Source organism: Chelonoidis abingdonii, chromosome 2, assembly GCF_003597395.2.
Source record: "Chelonoidis abingdonii isolate Lonesome George chromosome 2, CheloAbing_2.0, whole genome shotgun sequence".
Taxonomy (NCBI): domain Eukaryota; kingdom Metazoa; phylum Chordata; order Testudines; family Testudinidae; genus Chelonoidis; species Chelonoidis abingdonii.
The window spans coordinates 23,592,524-23,611,121 of record NC_133770.1 but is presented as its reverse complement, the minus strand read 5'-3'; the positions used below and the strand labels follow the sequence as shown (position 1 = coordinate 23,611,121).

The 18,598-nt window shown below is 40.7% G+C and overlaps 1 protein-coding gene across 1 annotated transcript in view; it reads left to right on the top strand.

Annotated features, from left to right (window-relative positions):
• Positions 1-18,598, top strand: part of ESYT2 (extended synaptotagmin 2) — a 138,968-nt gene that overhangs the window by 46,368 nt on the left and 74,002 nt on the right. Inside the window, 3 exon segments of the mRNA XM_032806341.2 lie at positions 3,316-3,392; positions 13,270-13,342; positions 14,077-14,166. Of these exon segments, the coding sequence (XP_032662232.1) occupies positions 3,316-3,392; positions 13,270-13,342; positions 14,077-14,166 (240 nt within the window).

Here is an 18,598-nt window from a genome sequence, read left to right as displayed (position 1 = left end):
GGAGTTGTAGCTATCATGCAGCTGTTACAGGAGGCACTATAGACAGCTGCAATCCACAGGGCCCTGGGCTGGAACCCAGAGTAGAGGGCGGGCCCGAGTTCCCCCCAAACCTCCCAACTCCTGATCAGACACAGGAGGAGCTGACCCAGACTGTGGGGAAGATCACTGAGGTGAGCAAATCTGCCAATAAGTGCAGGACCCAGTAGAGGAGGAACTTTGTCACAGCTGATAATTAAAAGGATCAGATCCTGGGCACTGCTCTGGCCACTTTGCATGATGTCAATGACACAAATGGTCTGTACAGCTTCCTTAACGGTCAGCTGGGTATTCCGCTGGCAAGGGTGAATCTCTGACTTGCAGAGAAGGCATGGCATGGCCACAGCATGTTGCCCTCTAGCAGTCCCCAGCTGTGGAGCCGTTTGGGATTGTTCCAGCCAAATAAAATTGAGCTGCTCTGAGACTCCTTTGAATTACAACAAAGGCTAGAATCACCTCCAGTAGCCTTTCAGATTGGGGAAATACAAAAATGGGTTAGAGCAACCAATATACTTATGCTCATCTGTGTCAAGCGGAGTTGTAGAGCAGTTGAGGATGTAGTATCACAGAGCACATCGTGGGACACCGTCAGTACCAGGTTGAGTAATTGAGAACACCGGTTAGGGGAATAACCCGCTTCCTTCCTTCCCTGACGAACCAAGGGATGCCCCCCTCCCTAAGTATTTATTCAGTACACCAATACTGACTTGGACTCTAAATACATTCTGTGGGTGCCGTACCCAAGATCACTTAGGCACTGATGTTTTAAAAACTCCTGCACCCAATCTGGGTCTATGCTGGTTATGTACTATGTATATATCTTATGAACCTTGTAACTGACACTTGTAATTCCTCATAACTGAAACCTGACCCCAGATGTACAGTACCTTCCTTCTTAATTTGTGTAAATTTGATTTTAAACATTTAACTTTAATATACTTTTTTGTGTGGAAAAATCCTACATTGTTCTTCCAACCTATCATGAGTGCGAAGAATAGTTTCCATTGAGGATTTCAAAGTGCTTGCTTCTCCTTTTCTCCCACCCTGCCCACTGGGACTCGGGAGATCTGAGGTTCAGCTTCCAGTGCTGCTACAGTCTCCCTGGCGATGTCAATCAGTCTCTCTCACTTCATTCCCCATCTGTAAAATGGGGATGATAATGGTTTCTTTCTTCTAACTTTTATCTGTCTTGTCTTTTTAGATTGTAAACTTTTTGGGGCAGAGAATCTTACTATGTGCTTGTACAGTACCTAACTCAGTGAACCCTGGTCACACCTTGTATCTTAAGGTGCATTTCAAATATAAATAGTAAATAATAAAGTATAAGGTGAACAGGGTCAGCTCTTAGATTGAAGAGATCCAGGAAAGAAAAACCCAGGAAGTGATGTTAATAAATAAATTGGTGCTACTCTTCCATCTTTGTCAGTATTGAATCAGTGTCTGAGCATGGTGTTGTGAGTGGTGCAAGGTCAGGAGCAGAACCCTGCGATGTTGAATATGCTGTCTTTAATTTGGGATACAAAACCGAGGCTCTGATAAAGACAAGACGAATACACCTCTACTTCAATATAACACTGTCCTTGAGAGCCAAAAAATTTTACTGCATTATAGGTTAATCTGCATTATATTGAACTTGCTTTGCTCCACTGGAGTGCGCAGCCCCGCTCCCCCGGAGCACTGCTTTACCTCGTTATATCCGAATTTGTGTTATATCGGGTGGCGTTATATCGAGGTAGAGGTGTATTGTAATATATAAAGATCCTGGAGGCTAACCCTTACGTTCTGGCTAAATTCCAATTCAGACAACTAAGTTGTGCATATGAAAACTTTCCCTGTAGTTTCAGTTGTGTAGTGTTACACTTTCTGTACTGATCTCCTTGTGTAGTGTTGCTCTCTGCAGTATATCTGAAACTTTCCACCCAAGTGGGTGATGGGAGAAATATGATTTCTTTGAGACTTTTTTTTTAAATGAAAGCTGCTTTATAAGTGTTATTTCTAGACTTGATAGAAAACTTATTGAAATCAGTGAGACTGTTATATTGACTTTCATTGGCAGTGGTCTTTGGGTCAGGCCCTCAGGGTGCACACTCACAGGAGTTGCACATGGGCAAAATTAACATTCTTATATGTACCAAGAGAGGCTATAGCAAGATGAGTCTGTGTCCTCTCTCATAAGAACACGTATTATTCAAGAATTGTAAGAGACCTTCATAATGAAAGATACAGAACATGTATTTTTACATAATTAATTCCAGCATATCCTTTTAATACAATATAGAACTATAAAGTCAATTCAAATTATCCCAAGCTTCGATGTCTTGGAATCCTACCTTTTCACTAAAAAAGTTGAAATTTAAACTACCATAAATGAGCCTTTAGTTATTTTAGAAAAATGTAAAATGGAAACATTGGTTAGAGAATTAGTCCTAACAATATAGTTTGCTGTGAATTTTAAGGAAGGGTTCACTTACAAACAGACAAGATAAAATCTGTAAAAACAGTCATTAAAGAACATTAAACAGAACTATATGCTTAGCCTCATCAGAGTGTGTGTCTAATTTCTTCATTGTTCTCAGCCCTGGTGTAGACCGGCCCAATTGCACTACTCTGCTATGCAGGGGTATTAAAGTTTGAATCTTTGTCTTCCACTTCTGAGGTCAGCAAGAGCTGAAAACTTTGCAGACTCTGTGGGGGAAAAAAAATAAAATAAAAATTCTTGAAGCTCCTATGTCACAGCTTCCCGACACTGGTTGATATGAATGAGTTGCAGTGTTCTAAATTCCATATGATTCCTGTCAGCTTCCATTAAATGCTGCAGTTTTAACAAGCTTGATAAAGGAAGTGATGGGATGTTTCTTAGCAGTCGGGAGATTAGTGATGTTCCTTGTCAAGCAGGAAAGAGATTTTTAAGGGGAACAAAGGCTTAACATAAAATATATAGGTGAAGCCTGAAACCTAAGCTCTGGATGCTGTTTCCAGAAATGGTCTGGCAAGGTTTGTCTAGCCACAGCATAGCAGCACTTGGATTAAGCTGGGTACATGGCCAGTAAATTTCCACTCCTTCTTCACTGTGTTAAATTGACAAATATGTTTTAAATTGCATTTTTTAGTAATTCTTTGGTGAAATAATGTAGATAATAAATATGTAAGCAATTCCTGCTGCAACTTTGTTTGTTACTCAATACTATATCCTTCTGTTAAAGATAAGGTTCAAAACATGACACATTTTTGAAGAAAGTTTAACGTTTTTAAATGGGCACCTTGTTGTTATTGTTTCAGCCACTTCGGATAAATGGTGTAAAAGTGTACACTGAAAATGTAGATAAAAGACAGATCATTTTGGATCTTCACATCAGGTAATCCTATTTATTTATCATCGTATAAGAGCATGCACATCCATTATAAAAAATATTTTAGAGTTTATGATTTGTTTATTTTGGTTCTGAATTCATGCTGTTGGGGTTTTTATAACTGAATTTGTTAAGAGGTCATTCTCAGTTCTTTAAGCAAATGTAAAATCTGTTAATATAATTGTGCATATAGTCATTATCTAAAGCAGTCTGTACGTTTGCTTTATGAATACACAATTTAAAAATAACTTGAATTTTTCTAAAATGACAAGTCATACCAATTCCTGGCTGCCGGCGCTGTGCTTGGGGCTCCACTCCCAGCCCTGCCCCCAGCTGTGGCCCCAGCCTTAGCCCTCTTACCCCTGTCCGTATCTCTTGCCCCCCCTTCTCGCCCCGGAGACTCAACACCACTCCTGGTCCTGGTTCTGGAGGTGCGGACGAGATAAGGGGAGACACAAAGTAAAAAGTTTGGGGACCACTGCCCTAGCCTCTGATTGCTAGAAGTTGGGAGTGGATAGGGGATGGATCACTAGGTGATTGTCTGTTCTGTTAATTCCCTTTGGAGCACCTGGCACTGGCCAATTCCGAAGACAGGATACTGGGCTAGATGGACCATTAGTGTGACCCAGTATGGCCGTTCCTGTGTTTTTATAGGCGTAAGAGAGCCATAGTGATACTATTTGTCTTTCTGGCTTTCAATCTTGATTACCCTAGCAATGTATCTCACAGAGGATGTCTGCTAGTGCAAGACTATTCCTCCATCCAGGAACAAACAGGCTTATAATGAATACTTAGATGTAGTGGTTTATTACTCTCATGGACCCCAAAAGAGAAATCAACAAGTAGAATTTATTCTACTGGATGTTGCAAAGTCCATAGTTTAGCTACCACATTAAAACTGTGAACATAGCCTTCATTTCCAACAGGAGGGCCTTATTATTGGTGTGTAAGAATGTCCAGACAAAAATTTCAGGTTTCTGTAGTCTGAGGTTCTCAGCATGTTCAGAAAAGGAAGTTTTTGTATGAATTCCAACTTTAAAAACTTCCTCAGGGCAGCAACTATATTCCAACCCCCCAAGATCATACGGCATGACATTGGAACCTCATTCTTCTCTTTACAGCACAGATTACACCCTTCCACAGTTTACAAGGCCAGAAGGGACCATTGTGATCATCTAGTCTGACCTCCTATGTAACATGGGCCATAGACCTTCCCCAGTATAATTCCTAGAAAACATCCTGTTTTGACAGAAGGTGTCATATGCAGTGTTGTAGCCATGTAGAAGGTGTTATACATCTATCCATTAGCAGCCAATCAGATGAGTTTATTTGAAGTTGGAAGCTTTCTTTAATGAGACCTAGTGTTACACATTTAATTCTGTCCGATAGTCCTCAGAACTGTCATAATATTCATTCACTTCAAAAAATATTCCTCCTTTAGTTTAGCATCAGAGTCCAGGTTTTACAAGCACTGATAATCTCAGAGCAGGATATTCATGTGTCCTGTACTGAGATTTGCTGGATGGCCATTAGTTAAACACATACTGCATATTGCTCATCCAATCCTAGCCAATGTAATTTCCCTTCTTTTTGCAGAAGTCTTCTTAAAGCCTTTGTGCCCAGGCGAAGATGGCAGTGATTTATATATCAGAGGGGTAGCCGTGTTAGTCTGGATCTGTAAAAGCAGCAAAGAATCCTGTGGCACCTTATAGACTAACAGACGTTTTGGAGCATGGATCTGACGAAGTGGGTATTCACCCACGAAAGCTCATGCTCCAAGACATCTGTTAGTCTATAAGGTGTCACAGGATTCTTTGCTGCTTTTAGTGATTTAAATATAATCTGCTTTATTTTGTTTGTCCAAATTTAATGAGTAATCCTGTTTCCCAGCCTGGAAACACATCTATATACCTTAGCATGAAGAAGAATAGGAAAATGTATCTGTGCTTATCTGAAAATGTCTTTCTTTATGTAAGATTTGGCTCACCTTGGGACAAACAAATGATCTAGTATAAAGATGAAAATTAACATACAAGGTTCTGAGGTGGTGGTTGTTGTTGTGTAGAATTCACCATGCTCTGCAATAGGAGAAATGTTTTCCATAAATGTGTTTAATGGAGTTGAATTTAGGAAAGCAGATTTGAATTATCCTGGCTGTGGAAGATTCCTCAACTGGAGGGCACATCAGGAAACGGGGCACTTTTCTGTTGCCAGTGATTGACAAATCTGGTTCTGCCCAAGGTGCAAGCAGGCTGAAGTACCCAGTGTAATGGATCTGTGGACTTTGGGGCTTGTCTACCTGGAAACTTAGAGCTCAACCAGCAAGGGTGTATTTACAGTACACTGACTACTCTCCACCAACTCCCTGTGTAGACATTCTTATTGCACACTAAAAGTGCCTTTGTGACCTTTACCTTAATTCACTCTAGGACTTATCTATGCAGCAAACTACTATGTTGCAAGTCAGGAAGTGAATCTTTGCACACCAGCTTGCTGCACAGTAAGGTCCCGTATAAACAGTGGTACAATGCAATGAAAGTCCTGGAGTGTAGCTTGGAGCGTTACATTTTGAAGTAGCAGCATGCTAAGATCTGCTCTGCAAATTTCACTGTGCTGTAGCAGTGTCTGCCTGGGACTGTAGAGTCATACCTTGGCTTGCTGTCAGGGTCACTAGTCAGGAAGACTTGATTTAATCATGGATTTCTACATAAAAGTGCATTCTTGTTGGTCGTTATAACCTTAATACATATTCTTCACAACTCAGAGATAGATGTAGGTTTCATTTTTTCTTGCCATACTTTATAGGAGGAGAACATCGCCAGACAGTCATGTAAATTATTTTATTTAACTAAAACAACAAGGTTCTGTATTCTGGATCTTTTTCTTGAACAAACACATAATATTTTAACAAAACAAGCATATGAATTTTTGAATGTAGTTAAACATTCAAGTTTTCTAAAATCAGGTTTGTTTTTGGTAAATTGTTTTTAATTAAAATAGTTAAATGAAATATTTAAAAAAAATTAAATTGACTACGTCAGCCAGGTCAACATGAAAAACTTAAAATATTGTCATCTGCAGCTAACTTGGTCGTCTTCACCTTCATTTTCCTGTTTGTTTATAATCTGAAAAAGAAAAACAAGCTTTCTTGCTTTTTCAGGTCCCAAATGATTTCTCAGGTTGGAATGAATTAGTCCAAAGGAAGAAAATATTCTTTCTATACTAGCAGTGAGATTATCTCTGAATTCAAGTGCTTAAATCAATTCCACCAGTTCACTGGTGTGACTTTCTTTAAAACATCAGCAAACATATATTTCTTGAATGGCTCTTATTCCCAAACTCAATCTCTTTTACAGCCTGCTGCTGTTATAGGTTTTCCCTTCTAGTCAGAGAATGGTATGGTAGAGCTTAAATCAATGGAGGCTACACTCAGAAAGACCTCAAGACATCTGGAATATGCTTCTCAAACAGTTTGACTCTTTTTGTTTCTACTCCATGTCCCTCCCTTCTCACATTTATCTCCAGACTTCTTCTTGCCCAGATCTAGTCTGCCTCCAACAATCTTCTATTCGTTCAAACTTTTTGAAAGTTTGCACTTTTAGAGAGAGGTAAGAGATTGACTCTATGTACACAGATTTGCAGAGGGACAGTAGGGTTGAGCTCTGTTATTTCTCACTTCTGTATATTATTTAATTTAAAACCATTTTTGCTCTTAACAAGCATGTTATCTCTGGAGAGACAAATCCACAGTTTGAGAACTGCAAAACTAAGTATCTCTATGGTATCTTCTAGACTGAGCACTGAGTCCCATTGGGTGGATAAAAAGATTAACCTAAATAATCCATTCCAGGGATCAGCAGCCTTTCAGAAGTGGTGTGCCAAGTCTTCATTTATTCACTCTAATTTAAGATTTTGCGTGCCAGTCATACATTTTAACGTTTTTAGAAGGTCTCTTTCTATAAGTCTGTAACAGTGGTCTCCAAACTTTTTTGATTGCGCACCTCTATCAGTAAAAAAATTTTGAGCACTCATCCACTACCATGCTGCAGGGCCAGCTCTACCATTTTTGCCGCCCCAAGCAAAGAAAAAAAGAGTTCTTGGACTCCTGCCCAAACTGCCGAAGCTGCGCTGCTCCGGCGGCGCTTCTCCTGCCGCGCACCCCAAAGGATCCTCTTGTGCACCCCACTTTGGAGACCACTGATCTATAGTATATAACTAAACTATTGTTGTATATAAAGTAAATAAGGTTTTTAAAATGTTTAAGAAGCTTCATTTAAAATTAAATTAAAATGCAGAGCCCCCCGGACCGATGGCCAGGACCTGGGCATGTGAGTGCCACTGAAAATCAGCTCGTGTGCTGCCTTTGGCATGTGTGCCGTAGGTTGCCTACCCCTGATCTATACAAAAGCCCCTGAAACTCCAAAAAATTGGGTCCCTAATCCATGAACTATTGGAACTCATTTACAAAACTTTCCTTAAACATTATATGAATATATTGTCTCATACTATAGAATTAGAATTTATAATCCCTATTCCATGGTGAGATATCTTTGAGCTATAATATATCTTAATTAAAACTATCTTTAGATAAGTTTTTCCTCAAAAAGCATTTTATCAAAAAATCCGATTTAAATAAAAAAAAATCAGATTTAAATTTTTTTTTTTAAATGTCGTTGATTTTTATTCACCCTGCTTGTTGTGTAGTAACTTGTTCTGGAGGCAAGCCCTGAAAATGTACTGAGCTAAATTGGCCAAGGGCACTTTTAGTGCCTGTAAGAGTCCATAATAAGACAGAAAATATCATATTGCCTCCATGTAAATCCCTGGTATGTCCACATCTTGAATACTGCGTGCAGATGTGGTCGCCTCATCTCAAAAATATATGTATATTCAAATTAGAAAAGATTAGAAAGGGCATTAAAAAGTATTAGGGGTATGGAACAGCTTCTGTATGAGGAGAAATTAATAAAATTTGTACTTTTCAGCTTGGAAAAGAGCCAAATGGGGAGGAGGGGAATATGGTAGAGGTCTATAAAATCATGAAGGTGTGGAGAAAGTAAACAAGGAAGTGTTATTTTCACCTTCTCATAACACAAGAACTCGGGGTCACCAAATGAAATTAATAGGCAGCAGGTTTAAAACAAACAAAAGGAAGTATTTCTTCACACAGTGCACAGTCAGGCTGTGGAGCATTTTGCCAGAGGATGTTGTGAAGGCCAAGACTATAGTAGGATTAAAAAAAGACCTACATAAATTCATGGAGGATAGGCCCATCAATGGCTATTAGCCAGGATGAGCACAGATGATGTCCCTAGCCTTTGTTTGCCAGAATCTTGGAATGGTCTTGATGATTACCGGTTCTGTTCATTTCCTCTGGGGCACTTGGCATTGGCCGCAGTCAGAAGACAGGACACTGGGCTAGATGGACCTTTGGTCTGACCCAGTATGGCCGTTCTTATATGGAAAGGTAGCAAGTGTGCTGTAAATTCACTCTCTTGCTGCATGCTAACTTCCCTAAGTAGACAAGCCCTTATTATTATCTAAAAAGGGAAATTTTCAGGTAAGCACAGATGCATTTTCTTAATCTGATTCTTGGTGGCAAAGAAGAAAGTGTAAGGGAGAACATTGTCTTTTTAATTTATTTGAAAGGCTTGCAAACGTTGAGAGCCATTTACATACTGAAAAAGATACAAAAAATCTAAATGAAGTGTTAATCCATTAGGTTAGTAGTCCTGTTAGTCTGATACTGACTCACTAATGACTGTTATGGCTTGCCAGATAAAGAATCTGCACACTTTATGGTCTATTAATTCTCCTCTTTCATACTGTGGGTAACTCCCAAGGCACTTTTATGGAACACGCCGAGTGGATGAATATCTAAGAAATTGTGGATTAACGTGTTCCTCACTAGACTGTGACATGTCTCTCTGTCACTTTAGTGATCTGCAAATTAAAGTAGTCTTAAATATTTCAGGACCATTATGATCTCAACTGGAGAAACTGTGCTTGTTAAATGAGACTCCAAATAGTAGGTGATGGTACAGCCTAACTCTGTTGCATATACATGGGTCCAGCAAAACGTGTTAAAGGGCAAAGTTTTCTCTAATACAGTGGTTCCCAAACTTGTTCCACCGCTTGTGCAGGGAAAGCCCCTGGCAGGCCAAGCCAGTTTGTGTACCTTCCGCGTCCGCAGGTTCGGCAGATCGCGGATCCCAGTGGCCGTGGTTCACTGCTCCAGGCCAATGGGAGCTGCTAAAAGCGGTGGCCAGTACGTCCCTCGGCCTGCACCGCTTTCAGCAGCTCCCATTGGCCTGGAGCAGTGAACTGCAGCCACTGGGAGCCGCGATCGGCCGAACTTGTGGACATGGCAGGTACACAAACTGGCTTGGCGTGCCAGGGGCTTTTCCTGCACAAGTGGCGGAACAAGTCTGGGAATCACTGCTCTAATATGTTTTAAGATTAAAGCTTGTTACTGATTTTTTTTCCAGTTTGGTGCTGTTTACTTCTAATGGCCAGTTTGTTTTGATAAACTCTTATAACAGACACAAAGACAAAGAAACTAATATATTACACACACCAAAAAAATCCCATATTTATAAACATGATTAGACTGCAGAATCATGCACTGAAAAATTAGGAAATGCCAGAATTAAAGTTGCCCATACAACCTTAATTTGGTCTCTTTTTAGCATGTGCATTTTGATACAATGTTTAATTATGTACTATTTTTTCCATAGGACCCTTGTTTCACTCAGCGCACTAGCTGGACCTGTTCTGGGGATAAATCAGGGTTGTGTAGTAAAGGAAGCGGTTGTCTGTAGGACCTCTGTTTCATCTGTTGCTCTAGCTGAGAGGTGTGTAGTGAATGAGCCAGGGGATTGCTGGAAGAGATGGTTAAGACAGTTGAATGCAGCCCTGGGGAATGGTATCCCTGGATGTGCCACAGAGTTCCTATGTAATGCTAGACAAGTAACTTAAACCAAATATTTCACAGGTAATCACTAATTGTGTGTTATGTCATTTGTGGATGCATGATTTTAGATTCTGGGGTCTGATTTGCAGAGTGCTGAGAACACACAGCTCAAACTGCAGTCAGTGGGAGCCCTGCTTTGAACCTATAAATTGCTATATAATTCTAAGTACTCTGAAAAATCAGGTCCTAGGTTTCTCAAATTGAGCACCCAAAATTAGCGGATATTTTTGACCTTACTGTCTCTGTGTCTCAGCTTTCGATCTGCATAATGAGGATAGTAATATTCAAAGGGATGTAGTGAAAATAAGTTCATTAATATGTGAAGCACTCCAATACTATAGTGAGGAGCGCCATCAAAAAACCCATGAGGAAATGAATAATTCTATATTCATAACAGGGTTTTAATAGCGTGTACTAATAAATAAGGCCTTCATTGAACAATGAAGAGAAAACAAAATATTGAACAGCTAGTTAAATGAGCACTATCCGTTCTTTGCACTGAATGAAGCAGTGGTTCTACGGAAAAATAGTAAGTGATCATGTAATTAAAGACTGTATTATAATACATATTAACAAATTCAGGTTGCACATACAACCTTAATTCTGGCGTTTCTTGACTTTTGATTGCTTGACTTTCAAGCTTAATGTTCTTTTACTGTGGTTTATGAGTGTGTGAGACTTCCTAGATTTTTAAAAAAGCAAACCGGAAAAAAAAAAAAATCTATATTGTGGCAGCATATTGATACTTAAATGGTTCATCAGTAATTTTGGAACTTTTAGATCCACCACACAGCCTTTGCCACTTGACCTAACAGAGTCATTGATAATAAGAGTAAGTTGTCATCCTCTATGTGGACCACCACTAGACAGGAATGAGATTCTTTGCCAGTTGGTTTCACGGATATATGCTGATAGAAGAGGAAAGGTGAGACTCAAGAACGGAATCCAAGATTCCTGGCACTGGAGGAGAATGTAATCTAGTGGGTACAATCTCTTCTTCCCATTCCCCCTAAATGTAACCCTCTTCTGCCTTGACCTCCTCCAACCTGTCCCTGTTCCAGTCACGTCACTTCCTTACTCCAGCTGCTTGCCCCAGTTCCTTTTTCCTTATTTAACCAGTCCCAGTCTCCATTCTCTCAGGCTTCTCATCCCAGTCTCCTTACCCAGCCAGTCCATACTCCTTCACCTAAGTCTTCATCTAGTCTGCTTTTCTCCTCCACCCACAGCCCTCTTTCAGCATCCCCCTGCATCATTATTCCATTCTCTTTGCCTATCCAAATGCAGCCTCTAACTGAATCCCAGTCCCCCCAACCTGTGCTTTTTTTCCCTTTCCTGGCTCCCTGTCTAGTCATCTTGGCCACCGAGGTATAGCCTCCTTCCTTGGCTCACAGCTGTAGGCTCAGTTCTCCCCCTCCCTCACACCTGCTCCTTGTCCCAATCCATCCTGCCCTCAAGATCCAGTGCTTGACCCCACTGCATTTGAAATAGTTAGCTTTGTCCTCCATAGTGCCTGGGCCTAGCAGAAGTCATTGAGAAGACAGGAGAGATAGGCTTCCTGCTGTCAGTTCAGGATTCATCACAGCCCACAACACCTGCAGTTTTAGGAAAAGTCCTGCTCGGGCTGGAGTAAACTCAGTGGGGATAAAATCGTCAGGGATTTTAGCTGCTAAAATCTGTCAAGTGTCTGCTGGGCATGTGTGGACTGTTTATTTGTTTTTGTTTTTTTAATCAAAAGCATACACAGGTGGATTTTCATTTGGGTGGGGGAATCTAAAGATACTTCCTCCCAACATGCAAGTCCTTGTTGCAACTCATGAGGGAGTGATAAATTTTCAGGCCATAGAGATCATTGTGATCATCTTGTCTGACCTCCTGTATAGCACAAGCTTTAGAACTTCCCCAAAATAATTCATAGAGCATATCTTTTAGAAAAACATCCAAGCTGGATTTAAAATTGTCAGTGATGGAGATCCTTGGTAAATTGCTCCCATGGTTAATTACTCTGACCATTAAAAATTTACACGTTATTCCCAGTCTGAATTTGTCTAGCTTCAGCTTCCAGCCATTGAACCGTGTTACACATTTCTCTGCTAGATTGAAGAGCCCATTATTAACCTTCTCTTTGTTAAGCTACATAGATTGAGATCCTTGAGTCTATCACTATAAAAAGCATGTTTTTTAATCCATTAACCATTCTTGTGGCTCTTCTCTGAACCCTCTCTAATTTATCAGCATCCTTCTTGAGCTAGAGCTTTTTAAATTAAAAGTCACCAAAAAATTTTAAATTGCAAAACAAGGATTTCCTTCCCAGTCTTGTTCATGAAAATGGCTGAACAATTTTCCAGAACAATTCAGCCTGAGTCAGACAGCATGGAAAACTTCAGCCCAAATAATTAGTTTGGCAAAGTTATAAGCAACTGAAAACAGGGTCGTATAATTGTCAGACAGCTATAATAAGAGATGGCCCTACTAGCTCTGCCTATAATAATCAAGGGTCCTTCTCAAGATCTGAATGTTTTCTCATGGCGCCATACAACAAATGAGAAAATCTATCATATAACATGTGCCCCTAAAAGGAAGTGTGTGTTCATAATAAATACTTCCATTATTTCCCAGAACTATAACTTCTCTGCTTTTTTCTCTTTTACATACAGTTTTAAAGATGAGAGTACACCTCTTTCATCTGATTTTACAATCTAGCTTCAGAATAGAATTTGGTGTTAGTGCTTTAAAATGATAGTTATTTTTATATAGAATATAATTGTTTCTGAAAAGCACAACTGTTTCATATAAAATGTTTAGTGTTATTGATAAAGTAATGCTGGAGTTAGCAATTAAATATGTGTCAATTTTAGAGTCTAGAAATGTAAAACATTTATACAGTACTGTAGTTTTTCTGTTTTTCCTCAGTTTTGTCGGCAGTTGTGAAATTGATTTGGAGATCAAAAGATACTTCTGCAGAGCTGGTGTAAAAAGTATACAGGTGAAGTTCAGTTTTTTTCTTGTTTCACCATAACCACAATTTTACAAATTATCTCACATTTTGTCATGACACAATTCACCAGTTGACACACAAAATATAATTTACTAATTCTTTTGCTTTTGTTATTACCTCTGCATTACATAGCATTGGTCTGTTAATGATCATTTAAATCGCATTAGTATACTCTTGACATACTAGTTAATTTATTCTCTCAAATATGGAAATAAATGTTAAACATATGGTATGTTCTGTTGAGAACAGCACAGAAATATAAGTTTTTAAGAATGAATTAGTTCATAAGGTATATTTATAAGAATTCACATTTACTTGTGTCTCTGCGATACATGTATGTCGGTTGCAGTATTTTGTGGCATATGAGTAAATACATATTTCCACATTTATTATTTCTTTGTAGTAAAGTAGCATCTAAGAATGTTTAGCATCAGTTGTATATAAATCAAAAGTATGCTAGTGTGATGTAACAATTTAGGGTGGATGCGTCCGTTTACAGAGGACTTGCACAAAGACCTATGTACCACTTAACTCCCCCTTGTTAAGGGCATTAGACTGAATGGCACTTGCATAAACTCACCCGTAATGAAAGACTTTCAAAAACGTAGTTACGTGTATATTTGCTACTGGGTGCACTTAATCTACATATAGTACCTAGAATGATATAAGTTAATTCCATTATCCTTCTCTTCCCTCCTCCCCCCCCTTTTTTTTCCCTTCAGATTCATGGTACTATGAGGGTTATCCTGGAACCATTGATTGGAGACATGCCCTTAATTGGAGCATTATCTATTTTTTTCCTTAGGAAACCTGTAAGTAAAAAATCTAACTATAAATCATTGCTCTGCTCTTTGATTAGTCTATTAATAAGAATAGTAAGAATGAATGAGGTCTTCTGATTTTATGATGGAAAGAGACTGAAGCCTGAGGACTCTATGTATCACAAGAATTCCCTGGACTTACCTTGTCACAGGACATTATCTAGAAGGTTTGACTATTAACTTAGCAAAAGTTGCAATGCCTTTAGTGCTAGACTTTTTTTTTTTTTTTAAAGCCTTGGAATTATATTCATAGTGAAATTAGATCCAGAGGTCATAGAACAATAACACTTACATAACACCTTTCCTGTTAGTCAGGTTTTTTTGACATATTTTAAAATCTGATTTCTGTATTCAAAATCAGACTGTTGGTGCAGTCACATTTTAGAAATCTACCCTTTCTCCAGGCACATGTCAGTTCAAGATGTCTCTGTATCATACAAACAACAATGAAAATAGACAGTTCTTTTGTATAGCTAGCAGGAGTCTATATTTGCAAAAGCAGGTATGTTCACTTTTGCAAATTCAGGGCTGACTTTAACTATAGTTAGTTGTTCTGAAATTTCACATTCGAGTTCCTTCAGAACTCTTGGGTGAATACCATCTGGTCCCGGTGACTTATTGCTGTTTAATTTATCAATTTATTCCAAAACCTCCTCTAACAACACCTCAATCTGGGACAGTTCCTCAGATCTGTCACCTAAAAAGAATGGTTTGGGTTTGGGAATTGTGCTTAGAACTGCCTCTCCATTTATCCCTTTCACCATTTCTTCTTCTGACTTGAATAGAATATAGTTTTTTCTATCCTATTCTGAATCTGAATGTTCATTGTTGTTTCTCAATAAACATTTTTTAGAACTGTTGTTCACAGGACCCTAAAATATCCTTCAGGGCAAGTTTGCAGATCAGAAAGCATTTGTATGTTTTCATCCTAGGAAAAGCCTTAGAGCAACTGATGCTACTACATCTAGATTGGTTAGAGATGTTCTGTTTGAGGAGACTTACAGCTCATATAGCTACAGTCATCCTTCACAGATTGCTTCTTCTGGGACAAACAATTAGTGCCTAGTAAAAGGGAATATGGGTTAAAATCGCAGTGGTATATGTAAAAATGCTAAGGAAATATTTCAAGGATAAATTGTTGACAAGATAAAGGGGTGGAGTCATGTAATACTGCTACATGTAGGCAATGTTGGATGGCTGGAATTGAAAAGAATATCAGTTCTTGTATTTGGAAGAAGTTGATTGGCTTTTTGTGGGAGTTCAGGAAATATATTTCTATTTCTCTGCACAATTAACTCCCTCTCCAAAATGAGTAAAAGTATAGGGATTTAGGGCGGTTCTGTTGGTTTTGGGAGCATTTTTATCCTTTGCCATGAAAAATGTAAGAGTGTAGAGGACAGAAATGGAAGAGTTATTAAGTTATTCAGACATGAATGGGCTATGTCCTGCTTCTGGCCCTACATGACTATATACCAGTTTCTCACAAGGGCTATCACATGGAGCAGTACAGATGTTTTCACTAAACCCTATCAATTGGATTTCTTTGTCATAGGCAGTACCTTTCTCTGTCCATTGTGTTTGGGATGGTGGGAGCCTTTGTTCGTGTTAGCTCAGGGCTACTTGGCTAACAGGCAATGTAAATGCAAATCCTTTGAGTTAAGATTTTAAATTAGATGCAAATCCCAATTAAAAGCCCTTCCTAAAAGGTGTTAGTCACTTTGAGTGACATGATGCCAGAGTAGTACATTTTTTGGAGTCTCAAGATCTAGCAGTTGAGATTCACATGGCTAACCCTCCCCCCCCCCCCGACTCCCCAAATTCTGTGTCTGTACATGCCCATTTAGTTCTTGTGAAAGGTGCCAGATAGACAGTGAAGCACTCTAGTCTCAGAACAGGCACAGTCTGGTACCAATCTCCTTCAGATTGTAGTTCATTTTGCATTCCCTTGGGCCTTAGCTGAAGTCTCATTTGGGTGAACTATGGTGTTTTAGAGATAGTGGACAGCTATGCACTAGGTGCTAGAGTGAGAATAACGGTGCTCTTGATATAGGAAACAGAACTGGCATAGAATCGTAGGACTGGAAGGGACCTGAAGAGGTCACCTAGTCCAGACTGCTGCCCTCATGGCAGGATTAAGAGTATTATGTAGACCATCCTTGCCAAGTGTTTGTCTAACCTGCTCTTAAAAATCTCCAATGATGGAGATTCCACAGTCTCTCTAGACAATTTATTCCAGTGTCTAACTACCTTGACAGTTACAAAATTTTTCCTAATGTCCAACCTAAACTGCCCCTGCTGCAATTTAAGACCATTGCTTCTTGTCCTATCCTCAGAGGTTAAAGAGAACAATTTTTCTCCCTCCTCCTTATGGCAACTGTTTTATTACTTGAAAACTGTTATCATGTCCCCTCTCAGTCTTCTCTTCTTCAGACTAAACAAACCCAATGTTTTCAATCTTCCCTTATAGGTCATGTTTCCTAGATCTTTAATCATTTTTGTTGCTTTTCCTTGGACTCTTGCCAATTTGTCCATATCTTTCCTGAAATCTGGTGCCCAGAACTGGATACAGAACTCCAGTTGAGGCCTAATCAGCATGGAGTAGAGCAGAATTACTTCTTATATCTTGTTTAGAATACTCCCGCTAATACATTGCAGAATGATGTTAACTTCTTTTGCAACAGTGTTACACTGTTGACTCATATTTAGCTTGAGATCCACAATAAACCCTGTGACGGCTTGAATCACAGAAACCCCTTTGGGAGCTGCCACCTGATGTCTCAAGACTACTTCTGCTCCTGCTTTCCCTGCCAGCTTGGGACCCCAGCAAGCTGTCTTGCTGAGCCAGACTCGCCCGTCTGCTCCAACACAGACCCAGGATCTGAATTACTTGCCCCAAAGCTGCAGACTTAACTGAAAGCCCCGCGGCTCCGGCCCGGCTCAGACCCCGTGGTACTGGTCCCTGGCCTGGCCAGGCCCGGCTTGGGCCCTGCGGCACCAGTCCCAGTCCCCGCTGAGCGGCTCCGACCCAGCTCGGCTCGGGCCCTGCAGTGCCGGTCCTGGTCCAGGCTGAGCAGCTTTGGCTCGGGCCTCACGGTACCGGCCCGGGCCGAGCACCCTGGCCCTGGCTTGGGCCTCGCGGCGCCAGCCCCAGTCCCGGCCGAGCGCCCCGGCCGAGTGGCTCCAACCTGACCCCAGCCGAGCGGCTCCAGGCAGCGTGGTAAGGGGGCAGGGAGCAGGGAGGGGGTGTTGGAAGAGGGCAGGGGAGTTCAGAGGGTTGTGGGGGCATGGATAGGGGTCGGGGCGGTCAGAGGGCAAGGAACAGGGGGACTGAATGGGGGCAAGGTTCCGGCGGGCAGTCAGAAAGGCACAGGGGTTGGATGGGGCGATGGGGGGCAGTCAGGGGCAGGAGTTCCAGGGGCAGTTGGGGACAGAGAAGGGGTGGTTGGATGGGGCAGAGGTCCCAGGAGTCCATCAGGAATGAGAGGAGGGGTTGGATGGGGCGGCAGGGGGAGTCAGGGGACAGGGAAGGGGGGTGGATGGGGCAGGGGTCCCGGGGGGGCATAAAGGAACGTGGGGGGTTGGATGAGGCAGGAGTTCGGCGGGGGGCACGACCCCCTCATGGGGTGAGGAGGAGAGAACCTGTTGTTAATATTTTGGCAGCTCATCACTGGTTGGACCCTTTAATAATGTCTCCTTGAAAAACTGCCAACTCTCTTGAACTGTTTTTCCTCTTCGACTTCCTTCCAATGAGATCTTACCTACCAACTCCCTGAGTTTGCTAAATTCTGCCTTCTTGAAATCCTTTATCTTTATTATGCTGTTTTCCCTCCTACCATTCTTTAGTGCTTGTCTATACTACTGCGCAGAATTGATCTAAGGTACGCAACTTCAGCTAGGTGAATAGCATAGCTGAAGTCGATGTACTTAGATCTACTTACCATGGGGTCTTCTCTGCTGTAAGTCGACAACTGACATGCTCCCATCGATTCCGCTTGCGCTCCTCGTTCTGGTGGAGTACTGGAGTCAACGGGAGAGTTCTCAGAGGTTGATCTATCACGTCTATACTATATTAGATGCAATAAATAGACCCCTACTGGCTCGATCGCTGCCCGCCGATGCAGTGGGTAGTGTAGACAAGCTCTTAGAATCTTGAACTCAACCATTACATGATGTCTTTCACCTAAGCTGTCTGCCACTTTCAAGTTCTCAGCCAGTTCCTACCTGTTTGTCAAAATCAAATCTAGGCTAGTCCCCTACATTTTGAAATATACTTTGAAGTCTAGATTTAATTGACTTAGAACTGCAAGTAGACTAGAGTATGAAAATCAGAAATACTGTGAATAACCATAACGTTCCTGAAAATGTCAGACCTACCAATACCTTGAGACTCAGCCAGTGGGCCAGTCCCACCCCTACTGAATAG